The sequence below is a fragment of the Dendroctonus ponderosae genome, unplaced genomic scaffold (assembly GCF_020466585.1).
Source record: "Dendroctonus ponderosae isolate FM_Combo_2020 unplaced genomic scaffold, Dpon_F_20191213v2 Dpon_F_20191213_8, whole genome shotgun sequence".
In the NCBI taxonomy this organism is placed as follows: Eukaryota; Metazoa; Arthropoda; class Insecta; order Coleoptera; family Curculionidae; genus Dendroctonus; species Dendroctonus ponderosae.
The window spans coordinates 438728-456013 of NW_026019016.1; the positions used below are offsets into that span (position 1 = coordinate 438728).

General features: G+C 39.7%; 4 protein-coding genes and 2 long non-coding RNA genes across 12 annotated transcripts in view; 3 read left to right on the forward strand and 3 right to left on the reverse strand.

Moving 5' to 3' along the window:
• Positions 1-4002, forward strand: part of LOC109544825 (valine--tRNA ligase) — a 13074-nt gene extending 9072 nt beyond the window's left edge. The window contains exons 7-15 of the mRNA XM_048669278.1: positions 645-845; positions 910-1055; positions 1117-1321; positions 1420-1715; positions 1774-2070; positions 2612-2852; positions 2906-3230; positions 3279-3559; positions 3709-4002. Coding sequence (XP_048525235.1) covers positions 645-845; positions 910-1055; positions 1117-1321; positions 1420-1715; positions 1774-2070; positions 2612-2852; positions 2906-3230; positions 3279-3559; positions 3709-3810 — 2094 coding nt within the window. The 3' untranslated portion in view covers positions 3811-4002. The remainder of the gene's footprint in view (positions 1-644; positions 846-909; positions 1056-1116; positions 1322-1419; positions 1716-1773; positions 2071-2611; positions 2853-2905; positions 3231-3278; positions 3560-3708) is intronic.
• A 95-nt stretch (positions 4003-4097) lies between these two features.
• On the forward strand, positions 4098-6694 carry LOC109544826 (CWF19-like protein 2 homolog). Its single transcript, XM_019915181.2, has 4 exons — positions 4098-4311; positions 4472-4947; positions 5004-5939; positions 5994-6694. The coding sequence occupies exons 1-4, from the start codon at positions 4309-4311 to the stop codon at positions 6388-6390; spliced, it is 1812 nt and encodes a 603-aa protein (XP_019770740.1). The 5' UTR covers positions 4098-4308; the 3' UTR covers positions 6391-6694.
• A 424-nt stretch (positions 6695-7118) lies between these two features.
• Positions 7119-15850, forward strand: LOC109544828 (ubiquitin carboxyl-terminal hydrolase 47). Of its 6 annotated transcripts, XR_002172613.2 has the most exons (21): positions 7119-7192; positions 7513-7580; positions 8219-8417; positions 8470-8713; positions 9715-9957; positions 10020-10240; positions 10306-10517; positions 10694-10908; positions 10993-11468; positions 11525-11747; positions 11803-11978; positions 12035-12251; positions 12543-12755; positions 12816-12997; positions 13054-13113; positions 13202-13417; positions 13498-13674; positions 13724-13898; positions 13959-14178; positions 14245-14532; positions 14589-15850. XR_002172613.2 is itself a non-coding variant. In XM_019915185.2 (20 exons), exons 3-20 carry the CDS (start codon positions 8235-8237, stop codon positions 14408-14410), a joined length of 3819 nt encoding a protein of 1272 aa, XP_019770744.1. In that variant the 5' UTR covers positions 7119-7192; positions 7513-7580; positions 8219-8234; the 3' UTR covers positions 14411-15850. The 6 variants fall into 6 exon arrangements, 5 of the variants coding, with proteins under 5 accessions (XP_019770744.1, XP_019770747.1, XP_019770746.1 ...); XM_019915185.2 differs by having other exon boundaries at positions 14245-15850; XM_019915188.2 differs by having other exon boundaries at positions 8470-8677; positions 14245-15850.
• On the reverse strand, positions 7756-8246 carry LOC125505464. The gene is made up of 2 exons (XR_007282190.1): positions 8166-8246; positions 7756-8048 (listed from the first exon to the last, which is right to left on the reverse strand). It is a non-coding gene; the product is annotated as an uncharacterized LOC125505464 (long non-coding RNA).
• On the reverse strand, positions 8635-9175 carry LOC125505463. Its single transcript, XR_007282189.1, has 2 exons — positions 8855-9175; positions 8635-8792 (listed from the first exon to the last, which is right to left on the reverse strand). It is a non-coding gene; the product is annotated as an uncharacterized LOC125505463 (long non-coding RNA).
• A 53-nt stretch (positions 15851-15903) lies between the features above and the next one.
• LOC109544831 overlaps positions 15904-17286 on the reverse strand; it is a 24490-nt gene continuing 23107 nt past the window's right edge. For both annotated transcript variants that reach the window (XM_019915191.2, XM_019915192.2), the window contains exons 5-6: positions 16473-16778; positions 15904-16411 (exon numbers count right to left, since the gene is read on the reverse strand). In XM_019915191.2, coding sequence (XP_019770750.1) covers positions 16167-16411; positions 16473-16778 — 551 coding nt within the window. In that variant the 3' untranslated portion in view covers positions 15904-16166. The remainder of the gene's footprint in view (positions 16412-16472; positions 16779-17286) is intronic.

Genomic DNA, 17286 nt, shown 5'->3' on the forward strand with positions numbered 1-17286 from the left:
ATTGGAGCGTATGATTGATAATTCAGGTACCTACCAGACCATACCTCCTTTGTGTACCAATTTGTTTTGATTTCCCCGTTGTTATCATAATTAATTGTTAGGTCTAGAAAGTTTATAGAATTTCCTTTATCTTCTTCCACAGTAAACTTTAGGGTGTCATGAAAGGCATTAAACTTATCTAGTGTATATTGAATTTTGTCTTTTGGCAGGCCCATTATGCAGTCATCCACATATAGTTTAAAAAATTCACACTTATAGTTTAATTTAGATATTATTTGTTCTTCCAAATTTTTCATTACCAAATTTGCAATTGTTGCTGCTATGGGAGAACCCATTGCTACTCCATATATCTGTGAATAGAACTTGTTTTCGTACTGGAAATATGTGGATTATAAGCACAACTCTACCGCCTCAATAACGCCTTGCAATTGTGATGTATTTTAAAGTGTGATATGATGAGGCTGTTGACGAACTGTGGTTGTTTTTTAAATTAATGAATTTTTTTTTAGTATCTGTTATTTTAGAAAAACTGATGATGGAGGAAAAATACACCGAAACGTATTTTAATTGATAAATAGAGACAATAAATGACTAAACCCAGGAATTAATTTTGATTTGGAGTTAAATCAAATGCCTTTTTATAGTTTGCCATCCATCCTTTCTGCGCTCGGAAGTTGCCGATCATAGTGGATGACTTCGTGGAACTGGATTTCGGCACTGGCGTGGTAAAAATTACACCGGCTCACGACCCGAATGATTACGAAGTGGGAAAACGGCACAACCTGCCCTTTATAACCATTTTCGATGATGAAGGCAATATTGCTGGAGACTATGGAACATTCACGGTATGCCAAGCATCTATTCGAAATCTTCGAAGACTCCTACGGGTCAATTTCTACATTATTACAGGGAATGAAAAGATTCCACGCTCGCAAGAAAATCACCGAGGAGCTGACTAAACTGGGCTTGTACATGGAAACCAAAGACAATCCGATGGTTGTGCCGATTTGCAGCCGCAGCAAAGATGTGGTTGAGCCAATGCTGAAGCCACAATGGCAAGTTCCTCATTTATAATCAAGTCTCAAAGTTTTGAAGATGCAACCATGCCATTCGCAGGTATGTGAGCTGCTCAGAAATGGCGACAAAAGCGGTCCAAGCGGTCGAAAATAAGGAGCTCAGAATCATCCCCGAACAGCAAGTGAAAACCTGGAACCACTGGATGGAAGGTATACGCGATTGGTGCATTTCACGGCAGCTTTGGTGGGGTCACAGGATTCCTGCCTACTTTGCTACAACCAAAAATGGAAAGCCGCTCTCAGAGGTAAATTCATTGATCTGTTATCAAATATAGCCCGTAGATAACGCTTTGTTAATGTCCACTGATGGAGGATCCTTCATATAATTTCCGCATTTGTTTAGGTTGAAGACCAAAATTGGGTGTCCGGCCATTCCGAGGCAGAGGCGTTGCAGAAAGCCGCAAACAAGTTCAATTTAGAACCTGAAGAGTTCCAATTAACGCAGGACGAAGATGTGTTGGATACGTGGTTCTCCTCAGCCCTGTTCCCGTTTTCCATCTTTGGCTGGCCTGAAGCCACCCAGGATTTGAACGTGTTTTATCCTACCAGCCTCTTGGAGACTGGGAACGACATTCTGTTCTTCTGGGTAGCCAGGATGGTGTTCATGGGGCAAAAACTGCTAGGAAAATTACCGTTCAAGTAAGCGCATTTATTTTCCAGAAGGTGTTACGGTTGGTAACATTTTTCTTTGCTCCAGAGATGTGTACTTGCATCCTTTGATTCGAGACGCGCACGGCCGTAAAATGTCCAAATCCTTGGGCAATGTGGTGGATCCCATGGACGTTATTGCGGGAATATCTTTGGACGACTTGCATAAGCAATTGTATGACAGTAATTTGGATCCAAAGGAAATCGACAAGGCAAAAGCGGGGCAAAAGCAGGATTATCCCAATGGCATTCCTGAATGTGGAACGGATGCGCTTCGATTCGCTTTGTGTGCCATGTCGTCTGGAAAGGACATCAACTTGAACATTCTAAGAATCCAGGGCTATCGGTAGGTGCTAATCGGTTGACTGGGATTGTTTAGTAAATTCCAAATCAAATCTATTCCTGGGTTGGCAATGAGAGAGTGAAATATTTTGCCGATGATGATAAATATTCGCTCAAACAGATGTTCGAGAATGAGAAATTCAGTTCAGCCAATGAGCAAGACTCGGCGTTCATGAAAATCGCCTCTAACATTAAAAAGAATGATAACTTGGACGATTTGTTTGCTGACGATGTGAGACGGAAAAAATCCGCCTCCAGACTGGCTGATGCTAAGCGAAGCCAAGCTATTACTGAACATAAAAAAGTCTCCACTAGTCTAGACAATTGTCTGCGATGCATCGAGTCTTGTTTCTGTTGTCCAGTTTCTTTCTTGCAAGAAAATGCATGCCAATGCGTAAAGCAGCAACAACGCTACACATAAAAACTGATGATGGTGGAAAAATACACCGAAACGTATTTTGATTAATAAATAGACAATAAATGACTGAAACCCAGGAATAGATTTGATTTGGAATTGAATTTGGAAACATTGTTGCAAATTGTAGATTTTTCTGCAATAAAATCTGGAACGCTTCCCGCTTTGCGTTGACGTACTTTGCAGCAGACTTTGAGGTGCCGGCTGATCAAGAGCTAACAGGCGATGAAAGTCTGATGGATTTGTGGATGTTGAGCCGAGCAGGGTCGGCCGTTCGAGATGTGATCAATGGCTTTGAGGCCTTTGACTTGGTCTCAGCCACAACGGCCATCTATAATTTGTGGCTGTACGATCTTTGTGATGTGTATTTGGTAAGCTGAGGAAACATGTGTAGTTACTGTGGTCCTTAGTTAGTAAATTTCAGGAATTTCTGAAGCCAGTCTTTACTGGCGACGACGGGAAGGCCAAAAAAGCAGCTATGATCACTCTGTATCGAACTCTGCACATTGGGCTTCGATTACTAGCGCCTTTTATGCCCTTTATCAGCGAAGAACTCTATCAAAGGCTGCCTAGAAGCCGGGCTATTGTGGAAACTGTGCCCAGTATATGTGTGGAAAGTTTCCCCGAGAAAGAAGCGAATTATGTGAATGAACAAATCGAGAAAGAAGTGGATTTCGTCCAGAAAGTTGCCAAAGCCATTCGGTCAGCCAGAAGCGACTATAATTTGCCCAACAAGACGAAAACTGAAGGTAACAACCAGGAAAATTTGAAACAGGGTTTTCAAAGTGTGGTTTTAGCTTATCTGCATTCGAAAGATGCACCAACCATTGAAATATTGAAGAAATATGCATCAGCCCTCCAAACTTTGGCGTATTGTTCGAAGACTGCAGTAGATGGGGCTTCGCCCGAAGGTTGCACTATTATCACAGTGTCTGATAAATGCGAGGTGCATCTTCTGTTGAAAGGACTAATCGATCCGGTGAAGGAGATCCAGAAGATTCAGACCAAGCTGGACTTTTTACAGTCAACTAAAAAGAAATTGGAACAAGCAATGAATATCGAAAATTACGCAACGAAGGTATACATACAATGCCATTATTTTAAATCGGTGAGATTAGAGCGTCTGAATAAGACTACCTTTTAAGCGTTTGGCAAGTGGTGTAGAAGTTAAAAAGTAGCAGTAAAAGGGAAAAATATCCCATATGGATTATCTGGTCTTATTTTCAGGTGCCCCCTGAAGTGCAGCAGTCCAACTTGGAAAAATTGTCCGAGACAACTATTGAACTAGAGCGATTAGACGCCGCACTTGGAGCTTTAAAACTGATGTAAATCAACTCAATAGAAGCCAATGCTGAAAGAATTCCACTTCAGGTTTATTAATCTCTGCTTTCTAATTTTTATGTATGATTGAAATTGTATTTATCAAAAACCGTACACAGTTTCCTGATCTACATCCTCGAAACCTCAGATTTTAATTATATGGACGAATCAGTTTAATAAAAGGATTTTATTTAAACACCATTTTCCTGGTCTATTTTGCTTAAACAAGAACTTCCACTGATTCATTCTTGTTCAGTTAGAAAAATTCCAATATTTTTAGGGGTGAAAATATTTAAAGGGGGGTGGTTTGATAGGATAAGCCCATAGACCAAATTGGGCATAACCTCACAATCTGTGTCTGAAGACCTAACCAATTTTTCGTTCAAGTAAACAATAAAATAAAGTAAAGAAAAGAAGTAAACTAGATTCCTTCATACACCTTTAAATTGGATTTTACTGCACGTGGAAAATTTCTAAAAGTGTTGAAGCATCCTACAGTGATGCACAATGGTAAATATTTTCTACCTGAACAATTTCTGTGGTTAATACATTTCGTTTTCAATATCTCAACAACTTAGAGCCCCAGCAGACATTTCCTGTTTGTACAGTGCATTTATTCCTTTTGTTTAACTCGCTATCTATTCAATATCTAAACAATTGTCTTATTTAGGGTAAGTCTAAGAGTTCCAAGAAGCATAAGAAACGTTCGAGGAGACAAGAAACCAGTTCATCAGAAGATGAATGGGTGGAAGCAGACACCGTGAAAAACCACAGGCAACATGCCAGAAATGCATCGCCAGAGGATTTACTGAAAAGGAAAAAAAGGCGCAGACATTCCAGCAGCGATAGCCGATCTGATAGCAGTGCAGAAGACACAAGGACAAAGTCTCATGCGTCTGAAAAACCCAGTAAAACTCCGAGTCCGAAGCAACAAAACACCAATAGAGATGACTGGATGAACCTCCCAACGAATTTCGCCTCATTTTCGAACGTGGACAAGAAGAAAAGCAGGGAAGAAGAAAGGAAAATCCAGAAGGAAAAGGACGTGTATGATCCTTCCAAATGTCCCAGGGAATTGAACGTGTACTGGAAAAATGGAGGTGATGGTTTGCCGAAGTTTCAAAAGCCCAGCGACGATTCTCACAGGTGAGACTCCGAGGATATTTGCGAAATCAGGTTAAAAACTCCTAATTTTTTTACAGTTATAAAAGTGAGCGACCTTCCAGTAGCGGCCAGTCTAGATGGAGAAAAAGCAAGCCTGAAGCGACCGATAGAAGAATAGATGGACCTTCTGAAACTTCCCCTAGAAACTCTGCAGGCCCTTCAAAGCCAGTTGCAAAACCCAATCAGAACGTTGCTGATACGCCGATTACCGAAAAGGAATTAAATCTACTGGCAGGAAAGCTGGTGAAAGCTGAAATTATGGGGAACAAAAAGCTGGTAGACGAACTGAAGCAGCGGCTGGACGCTGGACGCAGAGCTTTGGCAGAAGAGCGAACTCAGGATGATGAAGTGCTGCTCACAGAAGCGAATCGGCAAGGAGCTTCAAAGCCTTTAGAACTGCGAAGTGCCATTGACAGTGAAAAAAGACGCAGGAGGGCTGTGGAAACCCACGCTGGCAATGAGAGAGTGAAATATTTTGCCGATGATGATAAATATTCGCTCAAACAGATGTTCGAGAATGAGAAATTCAGTTCAGCCAATGACCAAGACTCGGCGTTCATGAAAATCGCCTCTAACATTAAGAAGAATGATGACTTGGACGATTTGTTTGCTGATGATGTGAGACGGAAAAAATCCGACTCCAAACTGGCTGATGCTAAGCGAAGCCAAGCTATTAGTGAACATAAAAAAGTCTCCACTAGTCTAGACAATTGTCTGCGATGCATCCAGTCAACAGCTATGCAAAAGCATTTGATAGTTTCAATGGGCGAATACATTTATCTGGCTCTGCCTGCCCATGAGCCTTTAGTGGAGGGGCACTGCCTTATAGCCCCCATAAGGCATGTGGCCTCTGTGACCCAGTTGGACGAAAACGAATGGAATGAAATGAACGATTTCAGAAAGGCGCTGAGTCGAATGTTCGCAGCCAAACAGCAGGAACTGATGTTTTTTGAAATTGCTGTTGGATTTCACAGGTAAAGATTAGTTTTGGTCCAATAATTAAAATAATGAAATAACTGTGTTTTTAGATATCCGCACACTGTTTTGGAGTGTATTCCTTTGGATAAGGAAGACGCAGGAATGGCGCCGATGTATTTCAAAAAGGCGATAGACGAATCGGAGATTGAGTGGACGCAAAACAAAAAACTGGTGCCACTGAAGAACCGCGACGTGCGCCAAGCCATTCCCAAACAGCTTCCATATTTCGCAATTAATTTCGGGATCAGCGATGGATTCGCCCATGTGATAGAAGACGATAGATTGTTTCCGAAGAACTTTGCGCAGGAAATCATCGGCGGCATGTTGAACTTGGATCACAGCAAGTGGAGACGACCAGCGAGAGAACGTTTCGAAGTTCAAAGCAAGCGAACGGTTGCTTTTTCCAAAGTTTGGACGAATTTTGATTGTTCTGCCAAAGCGATGTAGAATTTTGCAAGAAACATAGATTAGACTGGTTTGATGATTTTAATTGTGTAATTTTACAAGCAGTGTAAACTTGTAAAATCTCAAGTAGTCGGTTGGAAATGTTCGCGGGATTAAAGTTAGGCTCAATGAGGTTTTGAGGGATTTTCGGTTTTATACTGCTTTTTTGAATTAATTTAAAAGCTTCATGTTTTCTGCAAAATCTTGCGTTTTTGTAGATGGACATTCAGAAGACCAATGATTGTGGTAGAATATAAGACAGTTATCTTTAAGAAATATGACAAATCTATAAAAAGTTGAAGAATCAGGTGCGGTTTTTGTGCCAAAGACCCAGATCCTGTATATTCCGATCATTTGCGATTTTTAAAGCGTGTTCTGACAATTGTATTTCTGCACAGTAGCAATTTATGCGAACACAAAGAAAGAAAAGGAAATCGCAAGTGCCATAAAAAGTTGATTCTCGAAAAGCTAAGCTATGCATTTATAAATCTAGAACCTTTTTACCAACCTTGCGAGAGCTGCCCCATGGTCCACTTCCTCTCCAGTAATCCTCAAAACAATTTGCTGGAAACCTTATTTCTGGAGCTGGAAAACTGGAGCTCACATTCAAATCTCCCGCTGAAATAAAAAAAAATAGATTGCTTCTACACGCCGTGGGAATTCGGGAGCCTAGTTCTACTCGCGCCCCCTAGTAGCGACAAACAGCGTGCTGCAGGCTCAGTGGGCAGATTTCTACTCATAACTTCTGTGATCTGCGTTTAAAAATGGCGATATGTGACGTTTAGGCAGATGTCAATTTCCTCCGGTAAGACTTTCCAGAAAATTTGTGTTATTTAGGTGTATTATTCCGAGATATAATTGCAAGTTACTTAAGTAACAGCCAGTGTAGATCGTCCTGCACTTTGAAGCTGGTGAGGTGAAGACATTTACATTTTAGTAAATTCAGTGACGTAAACAATTATTTGTTCCCCATAACAGAGACACCCATAAGTAATAATTTTCAGCTGTCATCGCTGTGTGAAAAAGGGATATATTTTGCAATATTTCAAATTTACGACCGGTTTCGCAACGTTTAACGCCAATGTACTCGTTCCAGTGCTAATTCAGACACTTTCTCCCTTTCAGGTCGCCTTATTCGGTTTTCATCAGGAAGTGAGTGAAAAACTACCAAGATTTCCCTAACAGAGGATTCGGTAAGTCCCAAGTGACATCCTCTATTATTTTTACCTGATGCTTCCCAATAAGCTCTTATAATAGTACTTAGATCTAAAATTATCTTTTGGACATCAGCCAGAAACAGTTTCTGACCTGAATCGAAAAACAATACATATCTGGCTTTTTATGTTGCATATTTACTGATAAAACTACTCGATGAATATCCCCTTTATTGGCGTTGCTAGTATGCTGCAACTGTATAAGTGCTTACTAATTAAACGCACCTATTTGAGTACATTTGAATACATATGCAATGTACGCACAGCCTTAGTTGAAAAACTCACAAAGATTCAGAAATAGCCATTCAACACTCATGTTTGCCATACAGTTATCAGATTACATCGCCAGCCCAATGCTTTTTCCGATCATAGCTAGATCTATCATGTTCGTTCTCCAGAAACTGATCATTTACTTGCATGAGTTTGGCTGCTGTTTTACTAAAGCACCTGCAAAGGTCATATTCAATTAGTGGCTCAAGATTCTTGACTTTTACAAGGTTATTCAACTCCAAGTTTAATTCAAACCCAGTCCCAGTGGATGCCAAACATTGAGTGGATACCTACCCAAAAGGACTTCAAACTCAATCTCAATCTATTCAAACGGTTTTTGTGTTTAGAATTATTTGTTCGATCATGGTTGGCCCCCACGAAGAGCACACTAAACGGATCACCTTTCCACTTGCTGCTGAAGAAGCGACTTCCATCCCAATCAACCCTGAGAAAAGTATTGATTCCATCTTCACAGAGATCGGTGGCACATTTTCGCAATGCACGGGCGATCTGCAAGTTGCTATCAATTCCGATGGAAAGGAATCAGTAAGTGTGCAATAAGTTTTTCTTGCGAAACCACTGAAATTTGTTGTTTCAGGACAACCTAGAAGCCCTGCGAGATAAGATAGCGGTGGCTTCAGATTATGAGTTATTGGCAACGCCAAGGGGGACCAAGTTCGTACCGGAGGCTACTGAGGATGAATTGGTATTAGGGGCATCAGCCAGTCCTACAACAGGTGATGCGACCGGTAGCGATGTATATCGTTTGCATCAATTTACTTCGCAGCTAGCGAATTACAGTCAAGGTAGGAGGAAGGCTACACAGTTAAGTCCAGTTGTAGGTAAGCGAAGCTAGTTTTGGATCAGGTGTTTCCTATTCATCAACATTCACGCTCATTTGTTTGTTGCTTTCGCATAACTCTGCTTCGTGAGGAAGTGAAACAATAGGAAAAACTAACAAAACAAAACTAGTATTTACTCACAGAGTGAATTTGCTTACTCCTTTTCTGTCAATGAATGCAGCACACAACGTTTGCTTTTGTCTGTTTGCAGTTGTCCAATAGGTTTACACGTTTACCCGACACAGTCGACATTTAGCAAATCCTGAAATATAAATAAGCTGAGGGATTTGATTAAAATAAAAACCAGAATAAAACGCCAAAAAGCAATTCCAATGGCCCATGGCTTATAAGCCCGGAAAAGTTTCCCACTATTCTGACCGGCTGAAACCCTTCATGGTCCGAAAAAACTAGTTTTCTCCATTTTGTTTACATGTTCAACATCTCTTGAACGATCTCGCTTATTGCCGGTTGTATATCGTAGTTTACAGGTTGTAAACATTTGCAAATATTCATATTTTGAGTTGCCTGCATTCCTCACTTATCGCAATCTTTTTTAACTTGACTATCGTTTTTCAACGAGTTAACGTTTTAAACAGTGTTATTTCCGTGCTGATTGAAGCTATAGTCATTGTTATATCGAAAACCACAAGTTATAGATGGGCAGCGATTTTGTCAAATATTTGTTTGCTTATGTGACTGATCAGTTATCCACAGACATGGGTAAACTATACGGTAACGAAAATTCACTCATATTTCAGTGACGATGTACAGTTGGCGACACATAAAAGTAGGCGATTTTTCCCGATTTAAAATAAAAAAAATAATTCGGCAATTTAATTAATATCTATAAATCGTGCTCTTCGGTTTTCCAAATCTCTTAGCTGCTGTTTTTGTTGTAGAAAAAGTAGAAAGTAGATACACAACAACTATTTAATCGTCTAGTTTTATGTAAAACAGTAGCGATTATAATTGACCATTTCATTCGGGATTTTGTGTTTCAGTTCCGACCGTTCCTACTTATGTGGGTTTAGTAAATCAGGCAATGACATGCTATTTAAACAGTTTATTGCAAGCATTGTATATGACTCCAGAGTTTCGAAACGCACTGTATAATTGGGAGTTCGACGGAGCCAACGAATCACGATCAATTCCATACCAGCTGCAGAAACTGTTTTTAAGATTGCAAACATCCAAGAAGCCTGCTGTGGAGACTACAGATTTAACTACCAGTTTTGGTTGGCAAGGTTTGTTGCTTTTTATGGATGTTTCGGAAACTTTTGACTAATGCGGTCTGTACTGTTAACAGGAAGCGACGCGTGGCAACAGCACGATATTCAAGAGCTCTGTCGTGTAATGTTTGATGCGCTAGAACATAAGTTTGTAGACACGAAACAAGCGAATCTGATTAATGATTTGTATGAAGGCAAAATGCTCGACTATGTGAAGTGTTTAGAGTGCAAAACGGAAAAATCAAGGGAGGATATGTTTCTGGATATTCCACTGCCAGTCAGGCCATTTGGCAGTACCGTAAGTTTGTATTTTGCTGCGCAAACGTTTGGTTTCTAATACTAACTAGACTTTGATCGATCCAGGTCGCATATAACAGTGTAGAGGAAGCATTAAGAGCGTTTGTCCAGCCAGAGATTTTGGATGGGAATAATCAGTATTTTTGCGAGAGGTGCAACAAGAAATGCGATGCGCACAAAGGACTGAAGTTCACCAAATTTCCGTATTTGCTCACTTTGCATTTGAAACGTTTCGATTTTGATTACAGCACCATGCACAGAATAAAGCTGAACGATAAGTGAGTTCTTAGAATTTCATGTGGGTATTTTATCTCCAAATTGAATTTTATCTCCGTTGAACAAAATTGTCTGAAACTCCTAAAAACACAATTTCAAGCAATAAAGCGCCTAGCAATTTTGCATTCCACATCTCAGGCAACATGTGCAGTTTAACGTTGTGAATGTGTTGTTTTAGGGTCACATTTCCCGAAGTATTTAACTTGAATTCTTTCGTACCAACAAGCAAAAGTAAAGTAGAGCATGGAAATAACGGCGAGACTGAAACTGTGGTGAAATGTGACGATTGCAGTACAACTGATTCTGGATCGGTGGATGATGAAAGTTGCCAGGACACCGACGTTTCGTCTACAGTTAACGGACATTATGATAACTGTGGAGATAGTGATGAAGGTAACTAAATCACTGAATTGAATCTTACGAACCGTTTTGTGCATCGTGCTGCGTAGGAAGTTGCTAAGTAAATGAATATTTCAGGAATTGATGTCAGTTCAGGTAATCGCCAAGACAAAGAACCGACAGGTCCATACGTTTACGAACTGTTCAGTATTATGATCCACTCGGGAAGTGCTTCAGGCGGTCACTACTACGCCTATGTAAAGGATTTCGACAAAAATTTATGGTTTTGCTTCAACGATCAGAACGTCAGCCCGATTACGTCTGAAGATATTCGGAAAACGTATGGGGGTGGCCCCCAAAGGGCATACTATTCCGGGGCGTATAGTTCAAGTACGAACGCCTATATGCTAATGTACCGACAGATCGATAAAGAACGAAATTGTCGAGCGATGACTGTCAGCGAGTTTCCACCGCACCTACAAAGGCTGTTAAAGCACATGCAACAGAAGGATGAAGAAGATCTGTTGAACCGGAAGAAGGAAGACGATATGGTCAAGTTGAATGTTTGGTGCAATCATCCCACTTCGAAATTCCTACAGGAATTAAAGATCTCGGTAAATTTTGCTAATGGTTTATTGAATTGAAGGATTTTCGTTATTTTCTTGATCAGACATTCATGGATTCGACATTGGGTGAAATAGCTCAGCATGCTTACAATCGATTTAAACTGGACGGGTTAGTCAGTATAAATGACTGTCGTTTGGTTGCTTATAATGCTCAGCAGGATTGCATATGCTGCAGTTTTGACTCCGACGAAATTAAGTATCAGGAAACGTTGCCAATAGCCACTTTGTTTGCATTCTCGGATTTTATGCTAGAAATTCGCGATTCTGGTTGGTTGCCTTCATTTTCTATTTACTGATCCATAACCGATGCGACACGTTTTAGGAACTGTGTGGAGAAAGTACCATCCGGGTGGCATCAACATAAAAATCTACCCAATTCTCTTAAAAACCGAAGACGTTCTGAATCCGGTGACTTTGCGAGTTGATGCTTGCGCAACTAAAGGAACACTTAAGGAGGAGTTGGGTCAACTTTTAGGCACTGATCCAAGCCACTTGGAAGTAAGTCTCTTCAATAATCCCACTACACTGTTGTGCTCATATGGGTGATTTTGCAGATTGTCTTAGTAATGTACAACAAACAAATTTATTTTAAAAATGATTCGGATGCGATCCAGTATGATGTCAATTGTGCGAACTGTAGAATATATGTTGCTGAAATCGACGATTCAGATCCAGAAGAGGCCGAATTAAAGATGGAAAAGCTGAAAGAACTGGTCGATAAATTCAATCATATGATCAGTATAATAATATGTTTACCCGATACCGATGCGGGTAAGTGAATTCATATTGATTTATATACAGGGTGGTTCACTGTTGCTCACATCTTAGACGTATACGATCATACCCTGTAATTAACACCGTTTTTGAATTTCCAATAACTTTTCTCAAGTTTTTCTCCAATCATTTTCAAACATTTTAAGTTTTTACAAGTACAGATATTGCAGTTATAAACATTAAATTAGAACCATGTTTTGAACGAAAAAAAAATGGAAAATAGTTAATTACTCGAACACCGTACCACCGAACACCACAAATATCGCTTGAAAATTTGCAATTTTTTAGCTACTTTGGAGATGTTATCCATACCTGCTTTGGATTTTAATGAAAACACGGATAAGCAGGACGCAACGAGTGATCGAGAGAGCAATTCACCTAATTTACGTGTGTCGCCACAGCCTGGTTTAGGTGGCATGTGTGGAGATGGATACGACCAGAGCAATAGTGAGGATAGCAGCTTAAGTGAAAGTGATCGAACACTGATTGGGGATGCTCCAAGTAAGTTTCGTGGCTTGCGCACAAATTTCAATGGCTTGAATTCGAAACTCTTTGTTATAGCTGATTGCCTTGGACTGTCATCCAGCCAGTCGGCATCTCCCCAGGATCATCATATGGCATCTCTATCCGATCCTTGCCAGGATTCATACAACCACGAAGTCTTGGGAATGCCTAGAGACGAACTGATGCACTGGGATGACCCGGGAGATGCTTTAAGCGACGATCAAGGTCTCTTCTTTAAGGTACCAATCAACAATAAACAAATGTAACTTTAACTGATTACAACTTTTCTTTGCAGGTTTCAAGTATAGGAAGTAGTTCCAATCGTGCAGACGAACTGACGGATCACCAATGCCAGGTAAGTTTCAGTCGAATGCTGATTGATGAATCTCTTGGGTTATCCAATAGTCCGAAAATTAGTTACTCTTATGGTGTTATTTTTGCAGTTAATAGTCGACAGGAGAATGACTTTCGAAGCCCTAAAGAAACATTTGGAGAGTATTTTGAGAGTGTCTTCGGAATATTTTAAAATTTTCAAATGTCAGAACGGAGAACAAACCGAATGGACCAGAATGAAAGAGACAATGCAATTACTGAAAGACGGTGATGTATTTTTGGTAAAACTCGGCAGGGTGTTGCGATCAGGCGAACAGCTATGTAAGGTACGTCGATTTCGAGATCAATTAATAATAATATTGTAATACTTACCAAGTTAAACTTAAAATTGTTTGGGGTTTTTCAGGTATATCTTCTCAAACCCGATAATATGTCCCCGAACAACTTCTTGTGCGAACAAGTCATATACAATGAGCAGACCATCGGAGACCTTAAGAAAGCGATTCTCAAGTCTGCAAAGGCCCAAAACGGGTTAGATATTCCGTACAGCAAATGTAGGTTGCGAGAAAAGCACTGGAAAAGGGTAAGACATTGTAGAAAGCTTCAACGTTAAATAATCCCACTTATTGCAGCCCAAAAAAGTATATTTGGATGATCAAAAGTTCGGTGTTGATGTCTTTATTGATTTTAATGGCGAACTCTATCTACAAGAACTGACCGAACCTGATACGCTAACTTCCACCAATCAAGTAGTAGTATTTGTGCGAAAGTTTAGTCCGAGCGAACTAACTCTGGGTCCATATCAAGGTAAACATGAACATCCGCGCTAAACCGATCGACCTAATTTAATGTTCGGAAATGTTTCAGAGGTTGTGCTCGATCTGTTAACTATGGAGGATCTTCGAACGAAAATTTTGCAGCTTTCCAATATACCGATTTCCTATTTGGACGTAGCCCATGTGAAAGGAAACTATCCTTACGACATTCATATCTTGGAGATACACAATGATTTGGAATGGAATCCAAAAGTGGAAAATCTAGATCAATGGCCTTTAGCAATTGAGGATGGCTGTATATTTTTCTACAAGTAAGTTCAGCTAGAGATTTGGTGCGACGCGTATATTTGACACAACGCGTAATTAATTATCCGCAGAGATAACAGGGAAGCTTTGAAAGAACTAACGGCAAAACAGAAGAAGGAAATCAGTGAAGCTGAGGATTATAGACTAGGCAGACCGGTCGCCTGCAATCGAGAGAGGGCTTTAAAAATTTACGTTCTCGATTCGTCTCCTAGTAAATCTGAAGGCGACATAGACTGACCTAAAAGCTACGAATCATTTATGTACTGTGTTCTTAGCTGAGCAAAATGGTGTGCCAGAGTATGCTGTTGCCAAAAAAATACTACCGGCAAATACGCAAAGCTCGCTTTTTCAGTGGTAAGGTATTGATAGTTCAAGCTAGACCTCACAATATTATCGACTTCAATATTTTTATTAGTTAAATATTGCTAGGAACAACAGCTACCATCCCCGCCATATCTAGCTTAAACTATCAAAGTGAATGTTCAGAAGTGCAGTGCGTTATTTTCAAGGAGAAATCCTTTTAAATCATTGGTAAATCGACCTGTCTATTTATTACTTCCACTAGTTGAACGTTTTAAATTTCTCCCAGTCAAGACTTTGTATTGCAGTTGTTTTAAATTGGATTTTAGTATTTTTACCGATTAACCATCAAATTAATTTGCAAAATCAAAACTAGCTGCTTGTTACGTGAATCGGCAAATTTGTCCAACCCTTTGGAAATAAAATGCAAAGAGGTAAAAATATAATTGAAACAATTGATTTATACGCAGAGTAGCCTACGACAAAGTGCCCAGGAATGTAGCAAAAATAAAAAAGAAAAAGTTCACACCCATATTTTCTTGTGGTTGTTTTCAACCCTTTCGTCTATGCGCCAATAAATTACGGAGCAGGAAATCTATATTTCTAAATGATCAATTTTACGTTTATTATCCGTACTCATGTTTTGTACTCGTGCAAAATATGGTCGTGCATAATTGCCGTAAAACATAGTATGCAAACAACAAATTACCAATAGATTCGTAACCGCGTAAAAGATGTACGGCCATTTGCTCCGGTCAATGTGACGGAAACAAGGGCACACCTTCCTGGGTAGTTTTTATGGTGGGCCAACCTGTTTTATTTGTGATTTTTTGCATTGTGTCGCAAATCACCTTTTTAAGGTTTGTATTTATTACTATATTTACGCGCTCATTTTTTAAGGGGTATTGATTTTCCGTACGCCTTCGTATACTGTATTATATTGTTTTTTAATGCCGAGCATTTGATTTAGACCTAAACTGTTGAAACCGTCTTGTATAAGATAATCAATCAATCCCTCGGTCTTGAAATGGTCGCCCGCGTTTTACAAGAGGCGGCTGAGTCACTAAGTGTTTATTATATTTTTAATCTACAATTCGGCAAATAAATATTACTGTTTTTGCGGTGCGTTCCGTTATATGATATATTTGTTGTTCTAGGCCGTGTGTTCTTCCTGTATTAAACGTTGATTGTGTATAATTATTTATCTCGTATTTGACTGTATAAACCACAATTATCTTAACAATTTGGCCTACTCAATCTGAGAGTCTTCAGTGTTTTGAGCATGTTGTATAAACAGCTACGCCATCGCTTGTTATACATCTACTTTGTACAGATATTTATTTGTAACTGAATTATTAAATATAATGTTTATCTATATATTTTTATTTGCATTCCAACTGCGATGACGGCGATGGTTCTATAGGGAATACTGGTTCTTTATCGACATTTATTTGGACATTATGCAACTTTTTGCAATTGTACATACATACACAGACACAAACACATTACCTACGTTCAACATATGGAATGTATCAGATTCGATAAATATTATGTACATTATATACATCAGGCAAGTATATTTACAACGACATGACATCCAACAACGACATTCCATATGCGAACTAAAAGAAAACACAGAAAATACCTTAGTTTCACGGGATAAATCTGGGAATGGGTTTCAGTGATTTTCTTATTAAACGTAATCCGAATGGATGCTGCTACCACCACTTTCACAAATCGCAGCCAATCGCCCTGCAGGTCTTCGGGTGTCCCCTGCGGGATCTAACGACAGGGTGGACAGTCCCACCACTTCGTACGCCCTTTCTGGCACCGTTGTAACCGAAAGATCGGAATAATACGCACTGGATGGAGCGCTGGAAGTCGGTGCGTCCGTATCAGTGTACGCAGAATTCTGGTAAGCTGGCGAATTGTTTCTATCTAAAATGGAATATTTATTAATTTACTTGATCTGCATGACATTGCGATCAATTGTTGTTACCTCCATCTGCCGCATCTGGGTTGTCGCGATCCAGTTCGGCGTAAAGCGCTTCTTCGACGTTATACTGATCTTCCATGTGGGTGTAATGGTTCTCCATCACGTGCGAACTTGGAGGGCCGTTTAGGTTGTTTGGGGACGTGATATTTCTCCTCGCCAGCCACGACCAGACTCCATTGGCATTCGTACACATGGGCATATTGGGGAAAGTTGCCGGCGTGATTGTGCTGATTTCTTTGTCATCGGGCGTGTGAATCGGTGGTCGAGTTGAGAGTTGTCGTTGATGCATTGAAATACCACATTCTGTCTCTAAAGATCATTTACAAATCATTAAAAAACATGTCGATTACAGTTTTGAACAGTGCTGCACTTGTTTATGTTATACAATAAAAAAATTGATGTAAAAAGTCTTCAAAAATAAAGTGTCAATAAAGCGACAACGTTTTTAATTAGTGACCCTGATGATAATCAGTAAAAGACGCCCATTTAGGTTTGTGGATTTTTCGGTCAAAGATTGCGGCAAAAATAAAACACTATTTCTCATGAGCCGACGTTTCGACTATATTTAACTCACAGTCACTTAGTTTGCGCGTAATTTCCTACATTCAGCCTAATTTGCAGAGCATTCCATCGAAAAAAATCAGTTCAGGTTTGAATCGAATAGCAGGCGCGAAAAACCCTGTAGACTTAAAAAATTGAAAAAAATTGCCCTGCTAATAATTGTATATACTTTCCTGACTGTGTTTCAATTCCAAATCAAAATTAATTCCTGGGTTTCAGTCATTTATTGTCTCTATTTATCAATTAAAATACGTTT

What these genes read in the sequence shown, in the direction of transcription:
- LOC109544826 (XM_019915181.2), top strand. An exon ending in CCCAGCGACGATTCTCACAG is followed by an intron (nt 4,948 to 5,003) that starts GTGAGACTCCGA and finishes ATTTTTTTACAG; the next exon opens with TTATAAAAGTGAGCGACCTT. An exon ending in ATTGCTGTTGGATTTCACAG is followed by an intron (nt 5,940 to 5,993) that starts GTAAAGATTAGT and finishes CTGTGTTTTTAG; the next exon opens with ATATCCGCACACTGTTTTGG.
- LOC109544828 (XM_019915185.2), top strand. Translation starts at nt 8,235, where the DNA reads ATGGTTGGCCCCCACGAAGAGCACACTAAACGGATCACCTTTCCACTT. An exon ending in CTGATCCAAGCCACTTGGAA is followed by an intron (nt 11,979 to 12,034) that starts GTAAGTCTCTTC and finishes GTGATTTTGCAG; the next exon opens with ATTGTCTTAGTAATGTACAA. An exon ending in TTTACCCGATACCGATGCGG is followed by an intron (nt 12,252 to 12,542) that starts GTAAGTGAATTC and finishes GCAATTTTTTAG; the next exon opens with CTACTTTGGAGATGTTATCC.